The sequence below is a fragment of the Poecilia reticulata genome, linkage group LG2, assembly GCF_000633615.1.
Source record: "Poecilia reticulata strain Guanapo linkage group LG2, Guppy_female_1.0+MT, whole genome shotgun sequence".
Lineage (NCBI taxonomy): Eukaryota > Metazoa > Chordata > Actinopteri > Cyprinodontiformes > Poeciliidae > Poecilia > Poecilia reticulata.
This window is the reverse complement of record NC_024332.1, coordinates 36,429,366-36,452,110: the sequence shown is the minus strand read 5'-3', so window position 1 is coordinate 36,452,110 and position 22,745 is coordinate 36,429,366. Positions and strand designations below refer to the sequence as shown.

At 37.0% G+C, this 22,745-nt stretch overlaps 1 protein-coding gene across 1 annotated transcript in view; it reads right to left on the bottom strand.

Moving 5' to 3' along the window:
* Positions 1-22,745, bottom strand: part of epha6 (eph receptor A6) — a 194,331-nt gene that overhangs the window by 22,222 nt on the left and 149,364 nt on the right. The window contains exons 6-9 of the mRNA XM_008403535.2: positions 22,316-22,440; positions 19,318-19,480; positions 15,249-15,357; positions 1,715-1,785 (exon numbers count right to left, since the gene is read on the bottom strand). Of these exons, the coding sequence (XP_008401757.1) occupies positions 1,715-1,785; positions 15,249-15,357; positions 19,318-19,480; positions 22,316-22,440 (468 nt within the window). The remainder of the gene's footprint in view (positions 1-1,714; positions 1,786-15,248; positions 15,358-19,317; positions 19,481-22,315; positions 22,441-22,745) is intronic.

Sequence of the window (22,745 nt, the reverse complement as noted above, 5' to 3'; positions counted from 1 at the left end):
TAAGCCTCCCACCAGGTTCTGCGGCAGCCTGCTAATTACCTGTCCATTTGATTCAGCTGTGTTTAAGTAAGGGGACATCTAAAACACACGCCCTGAGGAACGGAAATGCCCACTCTAGTTGTAGGTAAAAAAGTTAGATTTTTGTCTCGTTTCTCCACGTGTTTCCTGTGTCTCCTACATGACTTTAAGCACGGCATCTTGAGTCTCTTTTTCAACTATTGATGTCTTTTTGCCACTCATCTGTAAAGGCCAGGTTTGTTGTGTCCTAAACGGGTAGTTGGTGTCGTGTTGATGCATTTTCCCACCGCAGCTGATTATTTCTGTAGCTGGAGCTGCCATGACCTCTAAGCTGCTTCTCTGAATAATCCTCCTGATGGTTTAGGTGGACATCATCCATGTCCTGGTACGTTTGCAATTGTATCACACATTTCATTTTCAGATATTGTTCAACTAGCTGATTAAATCATGATTTAACTACAGTGTTTTAGCAAATAAGTATAAAACATGTTTTATAGAAGTTGGATAAACTGTCATTTTGTTGTGACAGTTTGATATGAGACAGATAATCTATCGAAGAAAATCTAAATGTCTGCCTTCTCCCAGTGCTAACTACAGATAGTCACCACTCGGTCAGAAACAACCAATCGGAGGCAGGAGGATTGTCCTAGCGCTGTCAATTATCCTCATGTACGAACTGATCAGACATTCTGATCAGTTCGTAGCAGTTCGCTACAGCTTCTTCCTGACAGTAGAGTGTGTCATGAATGCTAAAGCTAGTTAGCATAGCCACTGATGAACAGTTTTCCTGGAATGGCAAGTTGTTTGTCTGCCATTAGTGTATTTAGCAGTGCATACATGGGCTTGATTGACAGCACTATGGCCTTCCTCTGGGTTTTCATTGGTTGTTATTGACTGGGAGTGCTACAAACCATACTGTCTTGACAGTTTTAACAAATATGCAAAAAACTGTTTTTTTTTTCTTAAATAAAGTAAAACTCTAGGTTTCAATTTGACTCTTCTTTACCAGAAGTCTTTGGAAAATAAAGCGGGGAAACATTTTTATTTATCTTAAAACAGTTTTCTGTAAATTTTTAAGAGATTGTTTTATAATCAAAACCAACTTCAAACTTCTTCACAATTTTACCTTTGACCTGTCTGGTGTGTTACTTGGATTCATCTTTGACTTAGTTGGCAGCAGTTGGTTCTACTGGATTTTATTTAGGGGTGTTGCAGTAGAGGCAGATGAATATAAATGTGCTTTAATTCGCTTCCCAAATCTAAGCTACTTTGTAATAAAGTTCAAGAAGTATGAATAGTATGAAGTTGGGTTTTAAAGAAAAAGAGAATAGTAGTAAATAAAAGTTAACAATAAATCATTTCCTGCAAGCACTTGAAGAAAAAGACATTTCTTCGTTGGAAAAAAATCTCATTGTGAACTCATGAGCTGAACTTACTATGCAGAGGACCAGATCCACATGGGAAGTGATCCATGCTCCGTGCATATTGAATGCAAAGAAAAGAGCAGGTGGCTAGATACTAAATGTGACTCACTGAATGTCTCTCAGCTCTTTTGCTTCCTGTTTACTGGCAGACCGCAGTGGCACGCCACAGAAAGCAAAAACCTCACCAGGCAGATTTCCTTTCACAGCGTCTCACCAAAAGATTAACCGTCCAAATTAAAAATCAAAACTACCAGGCAGGCAAATTGATTTACCGTGTCCGTTCTGATAGTCGGTCCGTCTTTTGTCCTCTGAGGTCATCTTGGCCTTGAAGTACCACTGGCACCTGGAAAACAGACAATTTGAAAGAAGAAAAGGGGTTAAAAAAAAGGGAAATTATAAATGTGTTAAATGATGAAAAAGAAGTAATTACATCAACAAACTGTAAATTCAGACTAAGTGTTTGCATCAAACAGGATCCACTCTTGTCACAACCAGAGAAATAACACATCAGACACCCTTTTAATGAGCAGGAAAACACATAAGTCTACACTTTCCTTCTGTTTTGCTTCGATGTTGACGCCTCTAAAATATCAGGCTGTGACATGCCTTAGGAGAGAGCAGGTCAAAAATAACAGCTATTACTTTCTCTTGTCAAAAATGTTGCTAACAATACTGAAGGGAATTCCTTATTAGATGGGTTATGTGACAATGCATAACAACCATCACCCAGCCATTTGATTCATTATGGGCATCTTTGTTAAATAGCAGGCTGCAACTCCAGTCCGCAAGTGCAACAACTCTGTAACTTTTTATAAGTATACCTGAAACGAATCCTTTGCAAAACATGCCATCATACCAAGGACATACTGTAAATCAGCCTTTTGATTCAGGCGTGTTGGAAAATAGATGCAACTAGAAGTTGTGGGACAGAAGCATAAAGGACCGGAGTTGCTGACTCTTGCTCTAAAAACGTAACAAAGCAAGTTGCCAATGTGCGACAGGTTTCTGCAACAAAGACGAGGATGTTAGCAGCGTTTCCACACATTTTTGATGGATGGATGGATGAAATGTCAAACTAACAAATAAGATGGATGGTTGAACGCATAGTTACAGCTCTTAGTTGTAAAACGTAACAGAGTTTGGATGTACAAACATGTTTTTCATACTCTGTTACTTCTCTGTACTTAACCAGACCTGGATGATATTCAGCCAAATTACAGACTTTTCCAGATTGTGCAGTAGTACCTTTTTTTTTTTTATCTCCACTTCAAATCCATCCATCCACCCATCCATCCATCTCTTTACACCCTTGTCCCTTATTGGGGTCAGGAGGGTTGCTGGTGCCTATCTCCAGCTAACGTTCCAGGCGAGAGGCGGGGTCACCCTGGACAGGTCGCCAGTCTGTCGCAGGGCAACACAGAGACACACAGGACAAACAACCATGCGCACACACACACGCACACCCCCCCCACACACACACAAACCTTGCCCTAACCCTTTTTCTAACCCTAACCATCACATACCTAACCCTAACCAAAAGTCAATTCACACCTTAGTCCTAACTGTGACCCCCGACCCTAAAACAGGGTAATTTCGAAGAGGGGACCTACAAAATGTCCCCTCTTCAACGGTGAGTCCCCTGTTGGTGAATGTAAAATGACACGCATGTCCCCTGTTGGATAGCTACACGAACACACACGCACGCACGCACGCTCACACACGCACGCACGCACGCACGCACGCACACACACACACACACACACACACACACACACACACACACACACACACCACTTCAAATCATAAAGCAGAAAGAAGCAAAAACCCTAAAGAGTCATGACAAAGCCCATAGATAATTTGTCTTCATTTTTTAAAAGTGACACTCAACCATACAGGTGTAGATTTGAAGTTGCAGTAACAAGCTCACACCAAAATGTGTTGGAGAGGAGTAAAAGTAAAAAAATACCTGATGTGAACAAGGTGGTAGAAGTAACTGGGAGATCATTAATACAGTACATCTTGGAGGGAATTAAGCTGTACATTCATAAAACACATCACTTTATAATATATCTCATATTTCCTGCTAAAAACATATTTCCAGGCCGAATCAGACAGCATAATGTGATGGAATACAACCAGGGTAGTTTCATATCTGAACAAAAATCACATTCAACTTTATCCTAAAAAACAAACAAAAGGTAGAGCTACAGCTTTACATTTTCAACAAATTTCAGATAATGCCAACCAAACACATCTCAATGCTTGATAAACACAAACACCCAAACTCCTACCCAAAAGGAACAATGACAAAGACTGTCATGTTGTCAGAGCACACTTTTATTGAAAATATGTAACTGTGCACAAGCTGTCTCGTCCTCCGGTGTGCGAGAGCCAGAGGTGTTTATCTGGGCACTGAGAGACCGAGGAAGCAACAAACAGAAAGCGGCTTCCAGGAAAAGCCTGAAAAACCACAAGATTAGATGGCAGCATCTGTAAAGGATCTCAGAAGATTTGATTCAAACAGATTCTTGCTCTGAAATTAAAATGGGAGAAAGCACAAAGTGCCCTGCATGAGTCATGTTCATAGAAAGGTGCCGGGTATAGAGGCTGCAACATAAGTCACAGCTGAAATGTTGTCTATAAAACTCTGAATAGCCTATTGAGAGTTGTTTGCAATAAAACACCGCTGCAAAAGCTTGTAGAAGCAAGCTTACCTTATACCCTCGTGTGGTTTAAAGGCTTGTAAACAGTTTGAAATGTTCAGTTTTTTTTATTCATTCATTGTTTATGTTTTGAGTGGAGGGTTGTTGTCTGGCAGGAGATCCAATTGCAGATGCATTTTTTTACCAAAGCCTTTTGTTTTACCACCGAAGTGAAGTGAAGACCTCTCAAATTTCAAATTAATCAATGTCATGATGAAATGTATGACATTGATTAATGCCATAATCAATGTCATAAGTAGTTACTGACTTTAATCAGGCAGTAGCTCCTTTATTCAGCTACTGACTCAATGAAGTATAACCATTTATTTTAGCTTTTAAACTGGTTATATTGATCCTGTGTCCTGACAGAGGGATAATCAGTAGCCTAGAATCATGATCTGTTTGTTCTGAAGATCCTGCAGCTTCCACTTCTAACATGGCGCCTAACATGGCGCCTCCTCACCCTGACTCTCATACTGATAAGAGGAACCACAGAGCTCTGTTAGGTTAAAAGCTAATTTTCTGAAGTTGGGATATTTTTCCTCCAACAGGTTCCAGAGGAATCACCTCAAACCAGATGTTGGACTGGATTTTATTTCACTGTCATTTGTAAATGTTAGAGCCTCATTTTCAACAGTGGAGCTATAAAGGTTTAAAAATTTTATTTTGGAGAAAGTCTCATTAACATCAATATTTCCACTAAATAAGAGCCAAAAAAAATTTATTGTTTGATAAAGGACAAGCCTCTCAGACTCTGAGCCCGACAGCACCAAACAATTTTTTTTTTATTAGACAATGAATTTAATTTAATAATTATTGCGGTAGAAGCCATTTGCTTGTTAAATACTTAATGAAACATATTTACCATGTTTGATGTAAATGACGTATACTCGCAGATTAACGAGATAATTAGTCCAAGTTTGTCGTTTATTGAACACTCACGGCTGCACAGTGAACCCGTTGATTCTTTACAGCAGACAGCCGCTCCCCTCTCTTGCAGGTACTGCGTACCCCCGCTAAATCTTTTAGGGGTACGCAGTACCCTGCCGTACCCCCTTAATCTTTTAGGGGTGAAAGTAAAAGGGGTAATCTTTTACTTTCACCCCTGCATAAATCCAAGTTCGTAACATTTAATTAATGCACTCTGTTAGAAATTTTTTTTGCAATTGTATCACACAGCTTTTGTATCACAGCTTTTTCTCCTGAAACCTCATTTTGGATGAGAAATGTTGACGGAAATGAACCGATAATGTGGCAAAAGTGTCATCAATTTAGTCAGAAGATTGTATTTCTCTAAATCAAATCAGAATTAAAACGTGACCCGACTGAAAAAAAAACTGGATGCCATTTTTGGATTTAATGGTGCAAAATAGTCTTAATTCAGTTGAAAAAACATAGAAACTCAATATAAATATGATTATCCTCTTTTAAAAAGATGTTGAATGGTTTAGATGTAACCTGGACCGACTCAGTTCTGACTGTAAGAAAAAAGTTACATTTCCCTCCAAAAAACATAAAACAAGCAGCTAAAAGAAAAAAAAAGGAAAGTAAGTGAACTAACAGACAGAGATGTGAAAGTGAATGAGGCACATGATTGCTTTATTTTTTTATACCAAAGATCAGTTACTGTCATAAACTCTCTGGCATCAAAGTTAATAGTGCCGATCATTTAACACAGATGCTGTGGACTTGAGGTAAAAAAGATCAACTTTGTATTGATATTTCACATTTTTTCACTGTACTCAGTCATGACATATATTCAGTTTCAATGGACTCTTTGTAGTCTCAGAGTTTTTAGCTTCTTTCATCCGTCTACCCTGAAAACTGCAATCGCAACACAGAATAACCAACAATCGTTGCACAGAGGGTTGAAATTAAAGCCATAGTGAATAATGTAAGAGGTAGTTTGTTTATTTATTTTATGATTCACTGTGGAATTCAGTCAGATTATGTCTTATATAAATATTGAAAAATGTCCGTCTTGAAGTGTTTACTATAATGAATTACCCAGATTGATGCATGACAGAAATATAAGATAAAAAGAACAAATTTACAGTAAAATAGGAGGAAAAATACAAAATATGTTTTGTGTCCGTGTGGAACGCAACTCCAAATTATTATTATTGTTGTCATATGATGAATTTAATTCCCAACTTAAACATCTCTTGTATGGTAACAAAACTCGTATAAAGAAAATCAAATAAAATGAGTTTCTTGGATTGACAAACAGTTTTATACGAAGAAAAAAGCCAAAAACAGTTTTACACACCTGATGGGAATATTAAAATATGACAGCATGGAAACATCCTTTATTGTCCCTCACTGGGGAAATTCAGGTGCAACAGTAACAAAGTGACAAAGATGGTGACAATAGTAAAAATTAGAAATTAAGGAAAAATGGAAAGTGCAAGTACAAAAATGCAGTTATGAAAAATTAGACACTCAGATTCTAATTGATTAAATAAAATAGCAAACTGTGCTCTGCATTAGAGTAAAGTTAAGAGGTTATCTAGCTAGCAAACTGACAGGGTGCAGCAGCAACGCTACGTCTTGATATCACTGAATGCTTCTGTGAAGTTCAACCAATCTGTTGCTATTAAAACATTTTATACTTTACTGAAATTGTGTTAAATTTATTTATTTATTTATTTATTTTTGCTGCAGTAGAAAGTAAAAGCACTTCTTAAAAAGTGATCATCCATCGACTTACTTTAAAACTCCACGCACGCTTTGTGATTTATGACCCACAATGAAGTCAAACCTCAACTTTGGCCACCTGTGGTATAAGGAATATCTGTTTCAGTTTGACACTAAGCTCAATTACAGCTTTTAAGGTGAGGAAAGAAAACATTTTTGTTATTCAGACGTGGCTTCCTGTTAACTAAAGGTTGCGCAATGCCTTCGTTTGAACATGGCAGGTCGAACAAAGTATTTATAGCTGTGAGAAGTGGAGGTGGCACTGCTGCAGAAAGGCAGTGAGATGGAAAATAATAGTATAAAAAATGAAAGGTGCTTTGAGCCCTCTCTCTGAGGCCGTATCACTGATGAATTTTAAAATGTATTTTGCAAGTAGAGGACTTAATTAATGACCATGTGCATGAGGGACGCTCACTCCCACAAGTGGATCTCCTAATAAAACTTCTCATATTTCATCATTTATTAGATAGAACATATAATTCTACAGCCTGTTTCCTATAGAGGCAAAGTTTATAAAAGGATGATCTAAATTTCACTTTTAGTTGATCGTTAAAAAGTTAACTTTGCCAATTTGTCTTTCTTTTTCCAGTAAAGATGGGTCAATGCATTTCAAGTTTTAGCATTTATACAATAAAGGCTCACAGAAATTAACTTTAAAAACACAAACCATTGCTGACAGCTGGATTAAGTCTGCGTTGATTTCTTTTTGTGGTTCTATGGGGTTTCTTCCCAATGGGAATAACATAACAAATCACCGAAGACGTCGTTTAAATGAATGGCAGCCAAGTAGGAGAAAACAGTCCGGAGGGTTGACCCAACACCCAACAGAGACGGGACAGAAACAGAATCAGACAGCTCCCACTGTGACACTGGCACTTCAGCAGAGAGCCCTGTCTTCACTGTCATTGCTGCAGACAGGCCTGCGTCTCCCGCAGCTCTGAGGATTCACATCACTGTGATCCGGACCGAACGCGCCGCTGTCCTGCTGGGGACGAGTGGATGGACAGAGGTCAGTTGAGTCGGTGCAGAGTCTGCTGGTCAGGTTTCAGTGAAATGTTGATCCAATAAACTCCATATGTTCACAAAAAAAAATGGCTTAAAATAGAATAACTTATCCATAAAGTCTGAAGAAACTAATTGTTTTCAGTAAGTGTTCTGGATCAGGGTACAAAGGACCTTTTCTATCACTGCAAAACACAAAATCTTACCAACTATGTTTGGTCTGGTTTCTGGTGAAAATGTCTCAATACGTTTGAAATGAGACAAAATAAACTTTCAAGTAACTGTGCAACAAGGTATTGGTGTTTAAGTCAATGAAGTGAAATAATATGCCATATTATAACTGTATACAAGTTATATACAGCTCTAGAAAAACTTAAGAGCCCACTGCACTGAACCCCATTAAAAACCTGGTTATTCCACCAAATACTGATTTCTGAACTCTTCCTGAGTTAAAACATTAGTGTTGTTGTTTTCTGGTTTGGAAGCTCTGCATCTTTTTTTTGTTGTTGTTATTTTGACCCTTTCACATTTTATGCTAAATTTTTGCTTGAAATTTCCGAGACATGTTGCCAGTAGTTCATAGAATAAAAGAACAATGTTCATTTTACTCAAACGTAAACCTGTAAAGAGTAAAGTCAGAGAACTGATCATTTAAAGTGGTCTCTTAATTTCATTCCAGAGCTGTATTATAACATATTATGTTATAATAAGGAAATAAGGATTTGTTCCACCGGCAGAGTATTTAACTTAGAACTATTCATTTTTCATCAATATTGAGAGATTATTGACTAAAACGAAGCTTTAATCTCATGCTGAAAAGTTACTTGGAAATTAGTTTTGGCTTTTTTATGTGTAGAAACGAGACCAAAAGTACTTAGTAAAGGTTTTGTTTTTGCAGCGATAGCAAAGGTCAGAGGTGAAAGTCTACACAGAAAGTGTCTAAAGAACTTCTTGCATGATGGCGCGTGTGGCCACAGCATCACATGTGGGCCGCCTTGTCTTTGAGGATTTAACATAATCCGGGTTGCCATATTAGAGTCAATGTCAGAGGGGCCACGGGCCATAGGTTGCCAGATTGGGTTTTGGCTAAGTGAAGTTTGTGGGATTCTGTACACTGATAGACAGATCCGATAACCACAGGCAGAGAGGACAAGAAGGGGATTTGGAAAGCAACCGTTGACCTCTGCTGATGGGGTCAAGCTGTTCATTAAAGAATTCGTGGCATGTGCCTTTATCAGTCGTTTCCAGTCCTCACCACTGATCCTCTTTATCCGTCTCTGTCTCACTGGGTTTCATTTTGTGAAGAGGCCTCACACACACGCACAAAGACAGCAATCACACTCAAAGAGTTTGGCATCTGCCGGCGTTCTCTGGCCTGCCCAGCACTGCTACACTACATATTGGCTTGTTCTGTGCAATCCTGCGGAGCTGGGTAAAACAAACAGGCTCAGGGACCTAATCAAAGCATCAGTGCAAGTCAAACTACTTTTCACTTGGCCTCTTATCTTTCACAGCTGCTGTAGCAACCAAGGGCACAAAAGGAAGGACAACCGGAGAAGACATGAAAGGGACAAAAGCACTTGCAGAGACTGACATAATTCTGAGCAAACCCAGCACATTATGTAAACCTCCTCACCTCGCCTGCATCTTTACAACTGTGGCACCTTTGCTCTGATATAAGTTTGCACTCTACATTTCACATAAATAGATATAAACAGAGCTGTTTTTTTTTTCAGGTGTAAAACGTTCCTCAGCTCCTCTTCTCGCTCTGATTCAGGGCTGGATGAGTGAAAGCTCTCATCTGTCTCTGGCAGCAAAACAACATTTGAAGCTTTTCTAATACTGAGGAAAAGTGAAAGTCCCTCCCACACAGGGCAGAGGGATTGCAGCAATGAGAGACGGTGAGCGAGTTGAATAACACTCCAAATACTGTCGCTGCTTTTAGAAGGATTCAGTTAAAAAAAAAATAGAGAGACAGGTCCGACTTCTGGTTTAATGCAAAAGAAGCCTGCAGCATTGGCTTTAGTTGTTGCATCTGCATGTGTGAGGTCTTACTTAAGCAAACACACACTGACAGTGCATTTAAAAAAATAAGAAATTCAGCGCAAGGACTGGCTGTAAAGCTGAATAATAACAATTATGTAGTTTTTCAATCATACCAACAACAAATAGGTTCTGATTGCAAAATTTACAATTCATTAAATGTACATTAAAGCTAAAACAATTATACACTTTTCCAATAGTAATTATATATCCTTCTGTGATAAAAAATGAAAATAAAAAATCCATCACACTTAGCTTACTCTGAATTTGTTTTTCAAAGGTTAGGCTTTAGTAAATAGCACTTCTGTAGACAGATGGTCTAAAGGGTAAGCCAGTAAATACAAACTCTAAGAGGAAATTCACACTTTTAGTCAAACACAAAAAATTAACACAGGTTAAAAACTGGGATGTTATGAATTCAGTCTGGTATTATTCTACAAAGAGGTGACAATTGAAATGGTCTTTAATTACAACTTCAAGAATCAAAAACATTTTTTAACAGATTACCTGCCTGCAAGTTTATTTGCCAGCTTGTTCTTTGTCGGTGTCACGTGTCAAACTCGAGGCCCGTGGGCCAAATCCAGCCCACCACTTCCAGCTTTTTATGTGGCCCTCTAGATTCCAGCCTAAACACTAAGTGTGTTGAAATTTTATATCATCAATCAAATCAATTGTTTTTATCTGTTTACTGCCAAACTATATCAATCAATCCCTCCAGATTCTTGAGAATTATTGTGTAAATTCACGCAAAATGAATAAATCCCTGGATGTTTTTGAGACGTACTTATAGACATTTCATGGATTTACATCTTCCAAATATTATGTCTTACTATGACTTTAGCTTTGCAGAGTGTTAGGGCATCACACAAATACATTTTTAGTGTAAATGTTATGTTATGGTCATATTACGGAGTACACAATCATTACCAACTTGACAATTAACCAGTCGACCATCACAGATCTCCTCCACAAGTACAGCAAGACCGAAGCTGTTCACAAAGTGCTGTGATGCGCATACTGATAAAAAAGTTAACTAGAAAGTAAAAGCAAAAGGCAGCAGCATAAGTAACAAGGATAACTGCAGCCTTGTGAAGCAAAGCCTGCTCAAGAATTTGTGAGAGAGAGGATAAACCACTCCTGAAGGAAAGACAGGGACTGGACTTCTGCTGATTCCTGCAAGAAAAGTGGACAGGAATAAAATCCAACCTACCTAAGAAAGGGATGGGAATCTATGGAGTGAAATGGAAGACAACAATACAGACAATKCAACCTGGACTTCCTTAGCCACTCAGACTAATTGCCATCATATGAAGCAACATTGATGTAGTAATTCTTCTAAAAGTAGCCCAGACCAAGTATTGAGTGTGCAGTATGCAGACAGACGAAAATACAACACTTGAAATATATCGAATTGTGTTAAATAGATCAATATTTTGTATTAATTTACTTTATTTAATCAGGTCGAAACCAGATTAAGATCTAAATCTCATTTGCAAGAGGGAAAAAAATTTGCTGAGGTACTGAATTAAAATGAGTATTTTAATTTACTGAGACCTATCTGTACAAAGGAATCCCTTCATGCGTAAGAAGATAGTTTAAAGAAGTCACAGTTTAGTGCTAATTGAATCGTTTTTTCATTTCTGTTTGAGTTGGGGTCACATTTCATGCATGACGTGTTTATAAGTGTAGAGCCGAGAAAAATGCTCTTGCATTACAATCAATTTGCATCTTTGAACAAGTCAAATATCAGCTGAATTAATGCATTTTAAGGTGAAATGACAGAAAAAATTAGCTTTTTGAATAAAGAGCCATTTGGTTGGAGGAGTCCAACCAAATAAAACCATACCAATTATCAAATGTGGTAGTGGAAGCATCATGCTGTGGGTATTTTTTTTGCACTTAATAGCAGTGGTGTATGGTAAAGGCAGATGGCTTAACTGCAGAACTACCTCCAAAATCTTTTTTTAATTTAATATAAATTTATTTAATATCAAAGTAGAAAATACATGACAACAAAACTAAAAATAAAAAAAAATGTCACAGAACAAAAAAAAAGGAACAAAGTATTGTGTTTTAAAGAGTCAGTATTACTAACCATGCATGAGTGAGAGGGTATGAGCAATGGTGGTGATATGATTGACATTAATAGTCATAATTAATTACCACTAATTGATCCATCGTATGTTTATATTCATCTGTTTTTCATTATTATTTTTGTCAGTACTGATACTTGTTTTTTTGTGTTTCTTTTAATTGTTTCACATACTGATAATGTATGTGGAACAATACATTATCAGTATGATAATGTCATATGATAATGTCATACCTTCTAAATCTTAATGAAATGTAAACAGCCGGATGGAAAACCAATTAATTCAAATACATTTTACAACTTTTGATAACTTATGTCAGAAGCTTCTTGATTATTTCAAAAAGAATGCAACCTGCTAAAATTTGCACAAACAATTATTATTTTTAAAGTTCATTGAAGCTGTTACTGGTTGGTTTGAAAAAAAAATTGAAGATCAAATTTAATACAACATTAATAACCATGATGAATGGAAGTCAACCTCTGGCTTTACGAAAAGGAAAAAGCTTCAATTCTCCAGGGATTTAGTGGTTTTAGCAGAAAGCATATTTTCATAGCCAACTTTTGTTAAAAAAGTTACAACCATTTATAAAACTGAATAGTTGTTATGAATTTTCACAAGGTAGGAGAGGGTTCTTTGAATTTATCTCATTATGTTAAATATTCATACGCACCAGTATTGAATGGCGAATGTTCGACAATCTGAACATGTTCTAAATCTGGAGACCCTGGCAAACCTTTTTACCACCCACACAGGTGTTTTCGCTCTCTTTACATGATTAGATCTCTTCAAAAGGCTTGATTGACACGTCTCTGATTCTGCTGTTTCTCCAGAGAAAATGAAAAAGTGTGTCTCATGCAATCGCTGCTGAAATATTATCTCCCTAATGAGGGTCCGGTGCAGAATGGTCTGCATATTGTAAGAAAGTAATGAAAAGAATGAACAGCCCAGTGGCGTAATTTTAGTGAGTTGGTACAATCAGAGGATAGAAAAGCTTGCTATAATTTTGGGAACTGGAAACAAAGCTTATTCTTCTACTTCCATTTCCATTTTTTTTTGTAAGTTTGCCTCCTGTTTTTTAAATGGGTTTTGGTTCAGCAGAGAAAAAAAATCTTCCGTGGTTGATAAGATGAGCAAATCATTATATTTCTCTGCTTTTATTTGTTTGAACAAATGGTTTTTAATATATTTTGGTTTGTTTTTGAATCATGCAACTATAATTACATCCGTAAATGCATATTTTCCTGCATTTCAATGCTGTGCAGGTTACGCTCCATGCTTAAAATGCAAGAAAAAAAAATAAAAAATGCAAATCATATGAGAAACTATGTCTGAGTTGATGGTATTCCATTTATTTTTGTCCAACCTGTTCAGACTGAAATGGCACATTATTTACTCACCATACCTTTACATCACACATCTTGAATAAAGTGAGAGAAATGTTGATTTCCCCCCTCACACAGTTGCACATCACATCTTCACATTGATGAAAACAGATTGGTTGTATGTGCAAGAGTGTGAATGCGCTTGAATGTGTTTTGACAGATTTACCTGTCTTCTCTTCTGAGCTTTATGTCCCTGTGTCTGCTTCCCGCACTATAAATTAATACACTCTCTTCTTAGAGACAAGGCATTAAAAGCTGTGGAATTGATGTAATGCAATATTACACAATATAAGCTGCATTATGTTTTCTTTTAGGCTGACATCTGAAGCCAAGTTCAGGACACAGAAGCATAACAGTACTGAGACATAGGTGTTAGCTAAATATGTGCTCTTGGTCCAAAGACAGTTTAAATAAAAGTTTTTGCTCTTTTTCCATTGGAAATGTTTAAGAAGCCATTCAGTGTTAAAATTTCAAGAGAAAATTTGATACTTTTTCCAACATGACTTAAAAATACAGACAAATGTAAAATTTCAGTTTTTTTATAGTCCGTATTTTTCGGACTATAAACCGCTACTTTCTTCCTATACTTTGAATCAGCGGTTTATAGCCCGGTGTGGCTCATATATGTAGATTTACAGTTTTTTTATTTTTTTGTGGGTGTGGCTTATAGTGAGGTGCGCTCTATAGTCTGGAAAATACGGTATATTACTCTTGAACAATGTACTTCTTCCTCTTTCCTTTTCCTCATTTAATTTATGAAATCTAACAGGTTAGACCTTCTCGCCTTGCTGTATGAAATATTAATATGATTTCACAATTTGTCACATTTCATCCAAATCTTTAACAAAAAAGCAGCTTAATTATAAAGCGGAAATAAAAAAAAACATGCTTTTTAACTTTGACAAATAACCACAAAACTATGCACCCAAACTGACAGATAGGGAGAGGATTAATTGGAGAAACATTTAGGAGACCAAAGGTGAATCACAAAAGATGACTTTAATGCGATAGGCTAACAATGCATTAACAATGTGCATCCAAATATCATATTAGATCAGTTGTAGAGTGACTGAGATGCTTAAACTTATGAAAAGTGGTGGAAATTTTGTGCTGAGAATCATCAGTGTTGCATCGTTGTTGCGATTTTAAAAATACCACAGCATGTTTTACAAATAACTTTACTATTTCTGCAGAGTCAAGAACAAACATTGACTGTATTTACAGGTGCAGGGCTTTTTAGGGTTTTACCAGTTTTTCTGTATTCAGCTCCATCCAACCAGCTTCCATGTTCAAGCTAAAAAATAAAGCATCATAATGCTGCCATCACCGTGTTTTACTGTGTTATTGCAGATATCCACTGTTTCCTGCTACATTTGATTTATTTATTTATTTTAGTTGATTTAATATTTTATTTATTTTTATTTTTTACTGTAGTTGACATTTTAAAATACTGAGCACCAGGCCATTTTGAATCATTTATATTTATTGTGTGTCTGTTTAAAGTTTCTTGTCCGACAACAAGGCCAACTCACCTCACTCTAAGCAGATCTACCTAACGGTACAAATAAAACTTATTGATTGATTGATCTTCCTCCTTTCATTATTTCATGAAGGGTGCAGAACTAATTTATCATATACAATTTCAATTAAATGCACACTTGTTTTTTCTTGAATAAAAAGTTCAAGGACTATGAATTATTTTGCAAGAGTCTGTATGCAAAACGTAACAAACCCTCAATATAAAAGCCAAACTGATCCAAAAGTGAATAATTTCTCCATACAAGTTGTGAAAAATAAAAACAGTTTCCAAGCTTTTACATCAGAAATGCACAGTTTGAAACTCACCCAGTTTCTTTAGCGTAAATTAAGGCTTGTAATTGGTCTTACCTTCCAGTGATGAGGAGGAAGAGCGTGAGGATGATGAGAAGGGTGAAACCACCGACTGCTGCCGTTACAATGACCAACACCTGGCCCTGATCAGAAGCGATGTCTGAAGCTGAAGGTTTGGAAAAAGCAGAAAAAAAAAGGGTTGACAAAGAGATAAATGAGACGCTTAGGAAAGAACAAGTAAATAAATTAAGTAAAAAACAACAGAAAACTGTGACGAAATTAAGATTTTATTTTAAATTCAACGCAGCGTACACCGTTCACATTCATTTGATGAGCAGATATTATTGAGAGATGTTTGATCAGCTCTTTGTGGAGTCCTAAAAAAACTGTCAGCTTTTCTTACTGGAATGATTCATTTGCCTGCTGCTGGTTAATTAATTTTATTCATTCATGAAATTGTGATTTAGTCCATGATGATTTGTTAAAATTGGGCCCATTTGATATTCATGATTTTCCTTTTTCTGTGTCTTGTCAGAAGGCTAACGAATCCCAGATAATTGAAAGATGATTGCTATTACCAAACTTATTTCTATAATATTTCACGCTTAATGAATATGAATTAGAGATGGTGGAGCATGGTGATTAAGGCTTGTGTGGGTGTATATAGGTGTAATGCCAAGAGCATGGAAAGCATGTGTACGAAATGTGTCCCTTTCACTTAATAAAAATAATTACACAGCACCCTGGGAGAGGGCGAGTGAAAGCGAGGACCACATATGACGGATCTCAGCTCAACGCACTCTTCACATCTAAACAGATGCATTAGACTGACGGTGCTGGAATGAGGTCCAGGCGACGGAGCAAAAACAGATGACAGGCGAAAGACAAAGGAGATAAAGACAAAGAAAGAAGTGACAGAAACACATGCAGCTGGAAAAAAAACCCCCGAGTGCAGCGACACTGACTGGCAGGTGGACAGACAGACAGACAGACAGAGAGAGAGAGAGAGAGAGCGGCAGGGGCCAAACCTGCCTCCTCTTTTAGATAAAAGGCCAGGCAGTACAAAGGCTTGGCTGTGCAGCCTCTGATCTGCAGATAAAGCCAAACTCTGCAGCTTTGGAAGCAGAGGGCCACTGTGAAGCCAAATCACCTCTTTCTCAATAAAACCTGACCCAACATAAAAGGGCAGCTGGACCTTTGTATTTTATGAGCACGCAATAAAGCTACGACTGACAAAAACATACAAGGAACGCTGTGATTCAAAACACGCCGAACAGAAAAGGAGCAGCGTCAGTTTCCCTTGATGACTCTATTCAGTTATTAGTTTCTGTGGGTTGAAGAATTATTCTAAATTAAATTCACTCTCCAGAACATCCGAGGTTTTAGCTGTGTAAAGAAAAACTCCTCAGTGAGATGTAGAAAAAAATCTTAATATCCTTCTGCCTTTAAAACTGAGCTTTAGTTTATGAACAAGAAATCGAATATTTGCTTTGAGCTTCACCAGGTGAAAGTAAGCAAATATAAAAAAATGAGGTATACAAGTCAGTGTAGAAATCCGCAGTTTTGCAAACCATTTTCTGTGCAGGAAGTTTTTGTATTTCAGCAAACCGCATGCACAGATTTGTTTAAAGAAATCATCTGTTTGACAATATTTGTAGGAAAATTTCTGTCCCTTCTGCATCTTTTACTTCAATTTTTGTACCTGATTTTTCTACTTGCTGGCTTTCTTTTTGAAAGATACCCCCCACAAACATTGGTGTTTTTAGTTTTTAAATTTTTTCCACTCTGTTTGCTAAAAATAAATAGCAAATGGGTTGAAAATTAGCATGTCTTAGTATTAAGCATGAGCCACTTAGTTATAATATGAGTAAAAATACATTGTTATTATATAACCACATTTGGAGATAAAATAGTACGCTACATTATTTGTTATAGTTATAAAATTACCAATAACATTCATTCTCGGTCTGTCCTGTTTGTTAAAGAAAACATTTTAACTCCTCTATGTATATTTTAGGTGAAGGAAAAGAGTAGTAGTCTTCTTTTAGCTAGCTAACTGGCAGCAACAGGTGAGGGAGGGGCAGTAACTTCTCATCAAAATGACAAACAAATGATGATGTGGTTTTGAAACCTTAATGTTAAAAAAAAGTTTGTTACATTTTGATACTGGAAACAAACTGGTGCCAAGTTTGCATCAGAAGCAGGTGAAGCTCTTACAACAAACTATATTCATCCAAAAACAATTTAATTATTCCTCCTTCAAAGGTTGGGTTCTGTTTCTATTCTCTAATGTTTCTGATAGTTAAAAAAATCCTTACTTTCTCTCAACCACAGGTGTCAGACTCTAGCCCTCGAGGCTCAACTGTGTCGAAACACCTGATTTACATAATTGGGTAATTAGCAGGACTCTGTGGCCCATAAGTGCATCAGAAGGTAAATGTTTCGACGTAGACGGGTTGGAGTTGGAACATATCCAAAACCTGACTGGAGTTTGACACCTTTACTGTAAACTAAAGGAGACTTTCAGGGACATTAGTAGAAGAGTGAACTAGATGGATTCCTAAAGATATAAGTGTTTGACACATAACTGTCTGGTGGGATGTTAATGACACTACAGTTGATAAGTCATCGTATACGTCGCCGTTTGCAGACCAGCTGTGTTTCATTTTCTCCTTTTCCTTTTACTCCCTTCAGCTTCACACTTCTGGAAAAGCTCATCACAACAAATGCTGAGCATAGACTCCATTGCATCACTGCATGTTTGTGCTTACAGTGGTTCTAGGATGTCTTTTTTAATTTAGAGGATAGATTATATGAAATGTACTTTATTGCAATATTGCTGAAGCAGGTAGCTGTGCTGCAGTGGGTCTAATTTATACATGAAAATGAACAAAAATGTAGATCAAAGGTCTGAAACTTCAGTCCTGGAGTGCCAGTGGCAGAGTCCAGTGGATGCATCTTTGCTCCAACACATCTGAATTCAATGAAAAGTTAACGACCACACCTTTTGCAGAACTTCCTGACATGATACAGCGAGGAGAAATGTCAGCGTTTTAACTGAAGTGGGTTCAGGACAGTGGCAGTCCAGGACCAGAGGTGTTGACCTCTGCTGTGGGTTTTGCAGCAGAGGTCAACAAAGATTGTGCTTTATTGAATTTATTTATGTTTTGTTATCATTTCTTCCTTCATGCATTGTTATTTTGTACTGCTTGTGTAATGTTTCTATTGAGTGAAGCTGCTATATTCATCAACACGCTGCAAAAACACAAAATCTTAAGAGTTTTTTGGTCAAATATTTTAGTAAACTGGAAATAAGACAAAACTAACTAACAAATAACTTTTTAGCAAAATACAGAGACTTGTTTAATATGTTCTATATGTTGCTGAAAAGTTACGTTTAAGTAAGTTTGTCTTATTTCAAATGTACAAACATATTTGCACTAGAAAGTAGACAAAAATTATTTGGTAAAATTTAGAGACTGTTGGCCAAGAAACTCCCTCCTCCTGACTTTATATACCTAAATGTGTTTTTATAAATTAATGCAAGTAATAATTTATTCTTTAATTTAAAGATATGGTTATTTACACAGTTGAATTTTATATAAAATGTTACGTTTATAGTAACCATTTAGAATAATACCAAACTGTTTTCTTTGCTCAGCATCTTTTCCACATTGTGTCGAAACAGTTACATTTGCTTCGCACCTGTACAATACAAGTGTACTTGTATAAATATTTGTTTATTTGTATCTGTGACCTTCAGGCTGTGAGCTGCCCTGGATGCTCCTCCAGGCAACATGAACTTTATTTGACTCTGAGCTGCTGTTTACAGCAAGAACCTCACATTCCTGACTATGGAATAAAAGGGGGAAATGACAAAAAACAGCAAAGCTGAGATTTTAATGAAGCATTGTCAGAGAGTGGCAATTTTAGTCAGAGCTTTGACCAAGTTTTTTTTTTTTTGTCAAAAAGAAAGATAGTAAAAGGGGCAGTGGATGTTTTAATTGATAATTTCTCCAAATTTGACCTTTTAATAGTTTTGTCTGTTTGAGACAACCAATGAACAGAAAGCAGCACAATGAACTGGTTTACATTTTAATATTTGCAACAAATAGTGAGTACTCACAGTCACCTGTAGTTTGGTATTCATATTTTGGTGAGTAGGAGCTGAATCCACCGGCTGTCCGGGTGCGAACGCTGAAGATGTAGCAGGTTGCTGGTTTCAAACCCGAGACGATCACACTGGGAGCTCTGGTGCGTGTTGACGAGTAGCTCAACTGCTCTTGTTCCTGGAAGGAAAAAGTGGAGCAATAATAAAAACAACATTTCAGCAAATAAGAACCGGTTTTGACCAGATATGAACACAGTTTTATAGGGAGATTTCATCCGTTTAGATTCGGCCCTTTTCTATAATCCCTGATGTTTTAGAGCGACGCTTACCCTAATCAAAACCACGGTAAACAGTTTTGTCAAATTACTGTCACATTCACTGCAGCTCAGTGACAGATGTTGAATGAGGGAGCGGCAACAAGAAGTGCCTTCCAGGCTGTGTTCAAGCTCGCTTTCTGATCCCTTTTGGGAACACAAAATGACAGCGAAGAGATAATTTTATCACAAAACTTTATTACAAACACTTTTCCAGATGTTCTGCATAATAACTGTTGCTGTGAGTAGCTAAGTAGAAGACATTCAAGAGACATGAAATGTAAGACGACACATTTCATTAGACTTTTAGGCAATATTTTACACATTTATTAACGTATTGAAAATAACGACAGGAAAAATAACTTCAGAAATGTGTAAACACTCTAACACTCTTTTATAAGCATGAGTTTATATGAGTTGGAGATTTATATAGTTATTAGTTTTGCAATCACTGAAGAATATTCATTATTTTCTCAGTTATTGTGAAAGTCAAGTCAAAAACTGTAGCTTGAACTTTTAAAAATATGCTTACAATACGGCTTGTACTTTGCTCTAGAAGAAAGCATTTTCTTCACCTTAATGCACTAAATAATAATTATGCACAAACATAACATAATTATGCCATGTTTGTGTTGATAATTAGCTGATTTTCTGAAATGTTCAAAGAGGCTCTTGTCTTCCATCTATGCATACAACTCAGTCCTTAACGATTTGTAAATTACTTGGCTAATTGTTAACAGAATATTTTTTGTATGCGTCAATTAGTGGATGTTTCAATTGATTTACGATGAGCCGATGGGAAACATTTTCCGTTTTTGGAGATGCAGAATCACAGCAGAACATCACAACTTCACATCCTTCCTGATCCTCCAGAAAGCTTTTTGCAGTCAAACTTTGATCTAAATTTCATATAATCCTTCAAGCAATAATCTGGCAGTTCAGTCCTCATCTAGGTACTGATGGTACTATCTCCACTGTTTATATGAATGCCATTTATTACTTACATTATTAAGTAAGAAAATTGCGGAGCGTACTTTGCAGTCCTTTAACCTTTTGCTGCACAGTCGTGATTAATCATTTGAATTTGATTAATTGAGCTGGGCATCAATTTGGGGAAAGTGACAGCTGAGTGTTGAAACGAGGTCTAAGAAGTCATTCCTTAAACCATCTCAAAGCAAATGTGAAGCCATAAATAGGCATTAAAAACTAATCAAAGTCTGGATCACACTTTTAAATTTAATTTGACCTTTAGATCATGCAAGGACCTCAATGTTTCGCAAGAAGCCTTTAATTTTCCATACTAGGAACATTTACATGATTATCCTCACTTAGTTAATATTGGTCATTTGTATTTTTAAATGTTAATGCATCTTAAAGATTGTTTTACACTACTGTAAATTGGTTATTTACTCAATAAAGTGTACTTTAAGTTTTATTGAGAGCAGCACTCAAGGTGTAGTCTCAGTGGATCCACCCAAACATTTGGGACTGGAAATAAATCTAAGGAATTTGGAAACCTAAAACTTCGAGTTAAACTACTGCTACTTTTTTACTGTTTGCTTGTTGGCAGGGGGCACTATTCTGCTTAAAGAGGCCAACTGCTCTGGAGTTTTTCAACCCTGTTTAGCTGCAGAACAGGACATTTTTATGCACAAAAAAAAAAAAAAGCATTATCTTTTTTAGCAGCTTGAGCTGCAGTGGCTTGTCTTTTGGACTGGATTACATGTGCCAATGAGCCATGGCCTCTCATGACCCTGTCACTTACTCACCACTGCACTTTCATTGGGCCACTTTGGATAGATACTGACCACTGCAGACTGGGAAGAGCCCAGAAGAGCTGCAGTTTTAAGCAATGACCCGATTGCTTAGCCGTTTCAGTTTGTAAATGTACTTTTCTCAGATAATTGTGCTTTCCATTTCTCTGTCTTCTAGCACATGAGAACAAAAATGGTTCCTTGCAGGTAACAAAGGCCATGATGAAGAGGTACTCTGTGTTTTTCACTTTATCAGTCAGTGGTTATAATATTAAGCTCAACTGATGTTTATATATCTAAAAGAAAAAGAAAATATTGTACTATAATACTTTCCTTATCTGATCCTAATCTCTGACTCGGGATCCTCAGCTATGATACATGTTATTGTGAGAATGTCAGTGATTTTTACTTCTTTGTGCATCGAAAATTGCACCCAATTTGTTTATACGCACTTTCAAAACTATAATAAGTCATTGGCAGTGTGTGTTAATGTGTTTCTCCTAGAAAGTTGGATTTTACTTTATACATTCGGTGTGATTTTCACCTTTTATGCTGACATTCACAGTGAAAGATAGTAATGGCTGTTGCATCATGTGAAAAGAGAGACTTTCAGTGTTATGAAAGGTTGCTCAGCATGCAGCTGAAACACTACCAGTGCAAAGCACTGGGTTTACGAAGCAGGAGAATAACTTTCACAACCATATCTTTTATTAAAATGTATATATTTGTTCACGGCAAGTCATCGGAGACTTGTATCAAGAACGTGCAAACTAGATGAAACCGTCACAGTCAGCAAGAGCAAGATGCGAGTTTCTTAAGGACTGTTTCTGTGCCGAGTCAAATTTCACTGCACATTCAAGTGACAAGACAAGAAATGTCTATTTCTTAACATCTTGTATCAGAAAGTCACGACACTAGTCATGCAAAAGAAGTGCGACCGTCTACCTTTTCATAATATTTGACTTCATAGTCAATGATGGGAAGTGTTGTTTCTTCGGGCTGCTGCCAGGAGAGAGCGATGCCGTTTGGAGAAGCCCAGTCCTTCTTTACAGCTCCCACCAGAGATGGACCTGTTCGGTAAACACACCAAGCAGACATAATTTATTGTGTGCTGACTCTATTGACATTGGTGATAAAACTTTCTAAGGCTGCGGGTCGGGGCTGTTGGGTAGAAAGCGCACACAGAGCGTGAGCGGGATCAGCAAATATTGGCTGCAAAAATGAATTTATTTTGCAGTCTAATGAATTCACCTATCTACTTTAATAAGTCAGCCTCATCCAATAAAAACTGAAAACACGAAAATCAGAAGAAAACGTTATTTTTTGGCATTTCTCTGTCGACTCCATCAATGTAACAATAGATGGAGAAAACATG